This window comes from Amphibalanus amphitrite, unplaced genomic scaffold (assembly GCF_019059575.1).
Source record: "Amphibalanus amphitrite isolate SeventyFive unplaced genomic scaffold, NRLGWU_Aamphi_draft 001173F_arrow, whole genome shotgun sequence".
NCBI classification, from domain to species: domain Eukaryota; kingdom Metazoa; phylum Arthropoda; class Thecostraca; order Balanomorpha; family Balanidae; genus Amphibalanus; species Amphibalanus amphitrite.
Genome location: NW_024882667.1, coordinates 208,138 through 217,818, shown reverse-complemented (window position 1 = coordinate 217,818; position 9,681 = coordinate 208,138). Strand labels below are relative to the sequence as shown.

Here is a 9,681-nt window from a genome sequence, read left to right as displayed (position 1 = left end):
GAGGCCCACAGATTCTGCTCAGTGCCAGCTGAGTAACCATTGGCACACTGAGTCGCCACCAAGGGCGGCAAAAGACAGGTCTGTTTTATTATTTACGAATTAGCCCTCGTTTACTCGAGTATAAAGGCGACCCCCCGACCAAGCAACGGCCGGAATCTATACCACCACGTTCCGTGTGGCAGTCGTTACCTGTGTGGCTCTGGCCTCCACCCTGACGAAGCCGCCTCCCTCAGCCAATGCTGAATGCGGTCACATCGCATCGCTCGAAATACAACGTTCGAGGGTTTCCAAGCCTGCTCCGCACGAGATACCCGAGTCTGTTCCGTTCCTTGAGAAGGGCGGTAGAAACATCATCGCCCTGCCGTCTGGATCGAACCTTATGGAAAGTCCTAACTTCCCAGGTCAGTATCCGAGCATCTTGGTTATCCCTAACTTAGCCAGATAAGTTTTCCAGATAAGTTTACAAGGTTAAGTAGATAAGGTTATAGATGAGGTAGATAAGGTTATCCAGATAATGCACTTTTCATATGATAATGCATATGTTTCGATATGATATGCCATGCCTATATGCTAGACTTGCTCTGTGACAATCATTTTATACTAGTTATGTTCCTAAATTATGACATGATACGCATAAAATAAAAATGTTATCCGCCAGGGTTCACTAGGATGGGTTCATTGTTGTCAAAGGGGTCCAGCAACATTTCTTACCGGGCCGCCACACAAGTCCAGTCCGCGACAAACCATGAGGCGGTCGAGATGAGCTGGATTGTGGCGCAGTTTGATACCCACCCGCCCTTCGGATAGGGTTGGATGATGAGGGGCGGCACGCCATTTGCCACTAAGTCGAGCCGCGACTCGCGGGTGGCTATCCGTGCGGTCAGCTCTACTGGGTCACGGTCAACGCAAGTGGGTTATATAATTTCGTCGGAAATTCAGATTCATCAGGAAGCTGAGTGTTCCTTCTGGTCACTAAGATCATGTCACTGGGTGACGGTAATCTCTTCCAAGAATATCTCAGCGGACATCCAGCATATAAATTCGATGCTCGTCTAGCCGCACCTCAGTGGATCCTGAAGTCCATTTGGAATCAAAGGTAGGGTAGCATTGCATCATTGCTGGTAGCAAGTGTTTTAGATGCTCGCTCTTTTGACATGGATATTTAATTATAATCCGTGATATAATCGAAAATAGAATGTGATTTAAGTGCATCGGTCATGAGTCCTGGAATCACCCAAAAATTGCATATCATTGATAAACCCTGCTAAGCTAATGTCATGACTGCTGCCTTCTCCATTGTAAATTGCTGAAGGCTTTTCACACTCGTGTAGTTGTGAGTGTACTTAATTTGGGAGATGTTAAGCATCTCGACTTTATTTGGAGACGTAGTCAGGTATCATACATCATGCCTACACAGTACACACAACTACTACTCGCAATATCGAAGCAATCGCCGTACCACCTCTCTGCCTACCGAGTGTGACGGTCTCCCTCCCACACCTCCCTCAGAGTTGACGATCCTGCTGACGACGATGCTGACGCTCCTGCTGACGACTCTGGTGGCGTCCGCCGCCGGCTCCCTGGTGGGCCCGGCGTCCGGTCACGCGTCCGGCACCGTCTCCCAGCAGATCTTCCAGCAGCCGTACAGCAGCGGCAGGTTCACCACCACCCAGTCGGCGGCCTCGGTGAGTCAGGGGGCCGCACAGATCCGGCAGGGCAGGGGCCGGGGTCACGGAGGGAGAGCTGGTGACGTACTAGACGTTAACGCTTTTGATGGTGAACACGTATTAGATGTTGACGCATTCGATGTTGATGACGTATTAGATGTTTAGGAAGCATTAGATGCTGATGAGTGATGCGTGATAGTTGCCGGTGATAGAGTATCTCTTAGATCGTCGCATGGAAACGCCAATTATCCGGCCATTCTTACCCGAGTACGATTAAAATGATTTGTGCAACATACGGCAGCATAATTTGCGTTTGGCTTTCGATTGCCTTCTGTTTTCCATTAGCTGCTTAGTACACCATCTAAAAGACGACAGCCAGTCTCTGTATAAGTCTAAAAACGATATTATCATCACCTCCAGCAGAAGCATAGCATCTCTATCAGTCTAACCTCCGCCTCTTCCGTTCATGCTACAGGGATCATCAGGCCTGGGCAGCTCCAGCTTCAGCGGCGCGACGGCCAACTCAGCCAATTTCGGCGGGGTGACCCACTCGAACACGGGCGCCAGCTCGGTGCAGTCGGGACTCGGTCTGGGAGGAGTGGCGCACTCCCCGGTGATTGGAGGCGGAGGATACGGCGCAGTTGGAGGACAGAGGCCGGTTATCGGAGGACAGCGGCCGGTGGTCGGAGGAGGAGGAGGGTTCCGGCCGGTAACCGGAGGTCAGAGGCCTGTGGTTGGAGGACAGCGTCCTGTGGTAGGCGGCGGAGGGTACGGCGCGGTCGGAGGTCAGAGACCTGTCGTTGGAGGACAGCGACCTGTCGGAGGTCTGGGACGCCCTCGGCCAGTGGTGGGCGCTGTCGGACGTCCCCGGCCGGTGCTCGGGGGCGGCTACGGCCAGCGCCCGGTCCTCTCGGCCGGTCTGGGAGGTCAGGTGGCCGCCAGCAACGCGGTACTGTCGGCAAACCTTCAGCAGGCACAGGGCTCGCTGGTTCAGGCGGGTGGCGCCCTGAACCAGGCCGTTGGTACGCTTCAGAGTGATGTGGCCCACCTCAGCCAGGCGGCGGCGGGCGCAGGTCACGGAGCGCTGGGCTACGGCCGCTGAGGGGCGGGTCAGGTCAGCCTGCCGCCCACCTGCGTCCTGTGTTTATCCTTTATTTGTTGAACAGAACACGTCAACAGTACCTTATGTGAGTGGTGGGACGCATGTAGCCGCTATGTGATGTGATGCGATTATGTTATCAATATAAAAACATGCCTCCGATTGTGTTTACTCCGTTGAAAGGATTAACTATTTGCTGGAGTGTTAATCAGGTCGCTAAGTGTTTTTTTTTATAAAAAAAGAATGCCCTTTTGTTACACAAACATGCCTGAGGGCTGCAGGAAGAATTATTTTGCCTACTGAGTACGCGGAGACTACTGGCACTTCACTGCTGTGTTCGCCACTGCTTGCGGTGCCTGGATGGCGGCCAGTCTCTCGATGACCTCAGAGACGTGACAATCGCTAGTGATCCGGTCAGCCAGAGCACCTGCAAATATGACCTTGGTAAGATCATATACGTCCAGTTGATAATATGGAAACAGAGCGGCGCCTTGTGGCTAGCTGCCTGAGCCCAGCGGTCGAGTTCAGCGGAAAATAAATTAAAAGATAAAGTATGGTGAGCAGACCTTTGAAGATGCCAAAAGCAGGTCAGTCGCGCCCAGAACAACAAGGACATCGGTAATTCGTTCATACAGTCCTCGCCGAAACATGGCTACCTACCTATTACCGCATCTTGTCAGATTGCTCACACACATCATGATAAGGCAACGCAGGCGACTAAAAAGGAAACGACACACGCATCGCTGACTCATGGTCACAAATTCGCGCACTGATTCTCCACTCAACAAAAGTTATCTGATGGTGTCTGTCGAACGCTCTCGGTGGCACTGCATAGCAGCACGCTAGATAAACAGCCGGCTCTCTGCTGAAGTATCCCTCTCTGTTCAATTCTCAATTATCAGTACGTATATTTAACATCGTACAGCAATATATGTAAATAACTCCATCATGTTCCTGAGCTCAGACTGCATCTGACAAACACCTTTTTGTTGAAAAAAAAAATCATCTTTAAAATTTGACCTTTTTGACCTGAAAGCAGGGCTGCGGAGTCGATGGATTTTCGGCGCCTCCGACTCCGACTCCGACTCCGGCTTTCAAAAGCCAGCTCCGACTCCGACTCCGACTCCGGGCAGAATTGTCGACTCCGACCGACTCCAACTCCCGACTCCGACTCCGCAGACCTAGCAGGGCTGCGGAGTCGACAGATTTTCGGTGACTCCGACTCCGACTCCGGCTCGGGTTTCTAAAATCGACTCCGACTCCGACTCCGGTCACAACTGTCGACTCCGACCGACTCCGACTCCGACTCCGACTCCGACTCCGCAGCCCTGCCTGAAAGTGACCTGACCTAAGCTATATTCAGCTGAAAATGGCCTCAAATGACACAGGCGACACATAGTTCGAAATCTACGGCTTAAATGGACCATAAAACATGTGTCACGTGGCCGATACATGATATAAAATTTCCGTGACCTGTGATGACCTGACCCTGACCTGAAAATCGAATTACAAGTTTCGTACCCTCAGCGATAAAGCACCTATTCACGAGTGTGAAAACCAAAAAGGAGCCTGATCTGACTTGTAAGCCGGCGGCCAGAGCCCAAAATGTGAACAAATGAAAAACATCGATAATTTCTACCTTGACCTGACCTGTAACGTCATCGGTGACCTCAAGATCAATGAAATTAAGTTAGCTCGAAAGTTTTTCCGGGGCTACCATGCATCGTTTTAATTTTGACGATCGGCACAGTAATTTCAGAGTTAGGAGGGGGCTATGAATAGCCCCCCCCCCCCCAAGTAGGGTGCGTTATATAAAGACCCAGTGGGGCGCGGGTTAAATGTGTTGTATGTTTGGTCTGTTTGGTCTGTTACTTGAAAGTCACGTGGATCACACAATGCACTATACCTATTTTGCTCGTCAATGCTATGCGAGTTGTTCGTAATGCAACACGGAAACCTGCAAAGCATCACATTTGGTATGGTAAACACAAGCATTAAACCGTGCAGAAAGGTCATCTTAGGTGATAGTGGTCATTTAAAGGTTTCCGCTAGTTATAGCCCATGACATGATGGAGCTAGAGGCCTGCACATGACACGACCCTTACTAAAAAAGTAGGTAGGTACCTACATGCTAAATCGATTTTGTGAAATTAGGTCTTTTGTGAGTTGTGACCATTAAAATTTAAAATCGCTGACCTGATGCCATTTTTGACGGAGAAACTTTACTGGAGCTTGGGAAAAGTTATGTTCAAAACATTTAACGTTTATTTCGGATTCCGTCTAACTACCTGTTGAGAAAATAGCAAGCATTTCCGCAAATGCAACAGTTATACAAAAACAAAATTTGGTGACATCAATATTGACCTGACCCGAAGGCGAAAGTGTTGTTATTATGTGAACATAAAAGTTGTACGTCTTTCAACGAACTAACTAACAAACGTCGTTTACCGGTTGTATTGTAGCTGCCCCGATGCTTGGTTGCCGAGATCGGGGGGGGGGGGAGAAAAGGCCCCCACCAGAAACCGAACCTTTCAGAATTCAGAGCCCACACGGAAAAGGCGCCCATAGAACATCCCTCAGGCAGGGAACGACTGGTGACACTTTTTCGGAACGATTTTTTAGCTGCGACTTTAGAGGCCCCTGCGGCTGAGAGGCTTAGGACGCCTCTCCACATGGGAGGAGGTTAGGAACTAGGAAGTTCCTGCGAATGGGGACGACTTAGGACGCTCCCCTGGTTGGGCGACTTGGGACACCCTTCCAGAGGAGGCTTATGACGCTCCAGCTGACACTGTGCCGTGATCATCCGACATCCCCCCGACGACACGCAAAGAGCCAGACCGTACCCGGCAGCTCTCTCTCTCTCTCGTGACGCTGCGGTCAAAAATTCCCTGCTTCGGCACCCGTCGAGGTCAAGGTCAGATTACCGACGATTCGCGTCAGCTGCGACACCGCAAGCTGGACTTCCGCAAAAAAAAAATTGGGTCAAGTTTTCCAGTTAGGAAGAGCTTCTGGAAATCCCAAATTCAGATCATGCGATGGGCTGTTAATAACGATAAATTACATATATTCACGTTGGAATTCCCGTCACTGTAACTCAGCATCGTGACTGAAAGGCCTTCACGACTGAGAGGCCTCACTTTTTCGAATGTCTAAAACAAAAACGATTCATCACTTCCGCAAATCTTGTGACTCCGGCGCAAGGTTTTTGATAGCCAGGTCACCAAGGCTGATCAATTGACCTAACCTTAATGAAATTCAGCTTCTCTACATGGCTAGATCGACTAACTATTAACGATTGCCTTAAAGCATTCCACAATTCGCTGTTACTTCGACAAACATTCGCCAATTGTTGGATAGTAGTAATAAATTTCGCTTTTCCGTTGTTAAATTGTATACATATATGCATGTATGTGCATTTAAGCTTGTGTTTCCTGCTTTGTTGCGTGTGTGCAGTGTGCGAGTTTTTTTTTCTAACGGGTGCCCACTGCCCACATCTCACGTACTATTGTGCTAGTTACCGGTCACGTTGTTGACTGTTGGTAGCCATGACAACGACCTCGCTGGGTCGGCCCATGCCGCTCTCTACTGTAAACAAATGTCTGACCGCCTGCCATCGACCGAAGCCACGCAGGAATCAATAACGTAACGGTGACTGAGGCACCTGTGGTTACTGCTACAGTTACACTCACCTGGCCTCATGCTCTTCTTCCGCCGTTTTTACGCATTCTACCACATATGCTCAAGTACATATACGTACCTAATTTGTTTTCAAATAGAACGGCAAAATTCTTATCACAGCGGATTCCAAATTACACAAAAAGAGATGAAGAAAGCCACGCTGTAGAGTGCAGGGGAATCTAGGCTTTCAACCGGCGTCCCGCTGGGTGTTCTGGATTTCCACGCCCTTCTGGGGCGGAGGATGTTTGAGCGGGTGCGTATTAGAATAGCCAGTAACATTTTACTTTGACATTTGAGCTAGTACAAAAGAGGCTAGTTCCTCCACACAGCTATATAGTGATAAAGTCGCTGGCATCAAATAGCTGGTTGTTCAAAACAGCTAGTGCCTCAAAATAGCTAAAGCTAATGTCAGAATAACTTTTTCAAAATGTAGTTTCAGAAAAGCCAGTGACAAAATTGCTCATGCATGAAAATATATGATCCTCTTTTCCCATTTACGTTCAAGGATTTCGAGAAACTTGAGCTCAGGATAAGGCCATGGCCTTACCGGGAAAAGTCATGTTGCATATCAATCGATCCGTATCGTCGAGCCGAACACATCTAAGGCGTTCCGCGTTTACAACGCTCTAGGTGGTGATGTTCAATAGGGTGTGTCGTCACTCACAAATCATAATTGGAATGTGATTAACCCTCGCCCCGTTGGGGGGGGGGCCATTTTGGCCCCCCCCCTGTGGTTTTTCCTGAATAGCAAGAAAACGGCGGCGCGCAGCGCCGCCAAATTTTTAGTACCTTCCCGGGCATCAATTTGACACCTTCACACCAAATTTCAAGTCTTAGATCACCTTAGGTCAGGAGTTATTGAGGTCAAACTGAGGTCATGTTCGAGCAAAAATGAGCAAAAAACATGCAATCTTGAAACGCTCACCAAATCTACAGTTATCAAGCAATTTCAAAGTTCTTTATATGGTCTAGTAGAAAGAAAGCGGCGCTACAAAACTGCTATCTCGGATTTTCAAAATTTCTGGTTTTTGACCAAAAAAAAAAATCAAAAAATTGATTTTTTTAGAAAAACTTTGCAAAAATCCAAAAATTTTCCGAATTTCGAAAAAGCCGGAATATATGTGATATTCCCAGCGCTCTTCTATATACATACCAAATTTCAGATCGATATCTCGTTTTTTGGCCAAGTTATAGCGAAAAAACTGTTCAAAAATGATGACGTCAAATTTTTGAACTCAATTTTTAGCAATTCTAGACGACGTACGGCAAAACAAAGACCACCATTGAACTCCCCGTGACGAGCTGCATCGATTCCATACCCATTTTATGCAAAAATATTAACTTTGAAATTTGACCTAATTTGACCTGACCTTGACCTGACCTTGACCTGACCTTGACCAAAACGTGATCTAAGCTGGCCCCAAAGGCTGCCTGACCCATATAATCGCATTTGTCATGTAAAATGGACCATAAAACATGTATCACACGACACTTTCATATTGTGACCCCCCGTGACCTGACCTCTGTGACCTGACCTGGTATCAGTGACCTCAAATAGCAAAATATGTGTTTGAAGAACATTTCCCCATCGATGATTTTCAATGAAATGCATTTTACTCGATTTTACAACGCATTTCTTGAAGTGCCTGTAAACGGTGAAAATTGGACCTTTGACCTGACCTGTGACGTCATCGGTTTGACCTAGGTCAATAAAATTGGGTCACAAGGTAGTTCCCCGTTGGGGCTATCCAACGCCGTTTACCGCTTGTCGCTATGTTGCGTGGTTCTCGAGATCTTAGGGGGGCCAAAATGCCCCCCCCCCCAACCGGGCGCGTTGCTCGGCAGAGCCCAACGGGGCGCGGGTTAAAGGTCATTAGAAAACACCAAGTCTGAAAACCGTTTGTCATTAAATTTAATATCTGCGCGGTAGCCGATTAGGTATATTTTAGGTCGGATTAATACACTGCGACGGTGGCGCCACCTATGCCAAGGGCATTACCTGAGACTTGCCTGAGACTGACGCAAGCTGTTCATGTTGTAAAAATGGGCTCTTCTAACTAAGTAGGTAGAGTCATATGCATAGGCTCAAAAGGCGCCCCTCGGCCCAAAGTTGCCGTCCCTCTGATAATTCCTCACCTTCCTCCTCAGTGCTCAGTGCTCACCCATATCCGCGTTTTCACAGCGAGTAACTTACAAGAGAGGGGGGGGGGGGTGAGGGGAGTTGACTACACAGGGCTAAATCGCGCAGGACTCGATAATAGCCGTTTTCACGACGGGCTTTCCGGCGAGTGCACCTGATTTGACCAAATCTGCACCTAATCTCTTTTACAGCAAATATCTACATTTTATGAATTTATTTCGGTGTTTTAATCGATGATGCTCTCTGATAATACGACAAAGCAGGCATATAAGCAATTAGTGTAACCCTAGCTGATAGCTACTAAGAGACACACTGAACCTGATTTGACCAAATCTGCACCTGATCTGCACCAGATGTGCACCAAATGTGTACCAGATGGCCGTCGTGAAAACGGCTAATACGAACGCACTTGACGGGTCGGTCAACAATTGTAAATATTCTGTCCTTGTCGATTTGCGAGGATCAGCGCTGAGTATCCTTATCTGCACTCGTGGTCGATTTGCCACGTTGGCAAAGCTTGCATATCAGTCGATGGATTATAGACGACGACAGTGCCGGCAGACGGCGACAGCTACTGCTGGCGAGCTGACCGTGCCGGGTGACGAAGTGACCGCGCAGTCCCTGGTAGGGTGACGAGGTGACTACGCACTCCCTGGCAGGGTGACAGGGTGACGAGGTGACCGTGCAGTCCCTGGCATGGTGACGAGGTGACCGCGCAGTCCCTGGCAGGGTGACGAGGTGACCGTGCAGTCCCTGGCATGGTGACGAGGTGACCGCGAAATCTATGGCATGGTGACGAGGTGACCGCGAAATCTATGGCAAGGTGAGGAGGTGAACGGGACCCGGCCATGGCCGCCCAGCTGAGAGCTGGCCGCACCCGCGGAAGAGGAGACGCACCGGCGAGGCCAACCGTGACAGAACTGGTGACCATGTTCAGCAAGCCCCCATCGTCACTTGGCCAGGTCAGTAGCGAGGATGTTCCTTTTCGCAGCGCGCGTGACAAAAGTGAGCGATCATCAGTTGGCAACGTGGCAAGGCTGATTGAACTGTACGACAAGCAGGCTTCGGCAGATGTCAACACTGAGAAAAAAGATGAG

General features: G+C 49.0%; 1 protein-coding gene across 1 annotated transcript; it reads left to right on the top strand.

The window, feature by feature from the left end:
- Positions 1-807: 807 nt before the first annotated feature.
- Positions 808-2,928, top strand: LOC122370854 (50 kDa spicule matrix protein-like). The gene is made up of 3 exons (XM_043346811.1): positions 808-1,096; positions 1,510-1,685; positions 2,143-2,928. The coding sequence occupies exons 2-3, from the start codon at positions 1,533-1,535 to the stop codon at positions 2,767-2,769; spliced, it is 780 nt and encodes a 259-aa protein (XP_043202746.1). The 5' UTR covers positions 808-1,096; positions 1,510-1,532; the 3' UTR covers positions 2,770-2,928.
- Positions 2,929-9,681: the final 6,753 nt, after the last annotated feature.

Bases quoted from the DNA above. Each gene is read 5' to 3' on its own strand.
- LOC122370854 (XM_043346811.1), top strand. From the start codon at position 1,533: ATGCTGACGCTCCTGCTGACGACTCTGGTGGCGTCCGCCGCCGGCTCC. The intron at 1,686-2,142 runs GTGAGTCAGGGG...TTCATGCTACAG, and splicing joins CCACCCAGTCGGCGGCCTCG to GGATCATCAGGCCTGGGCAG.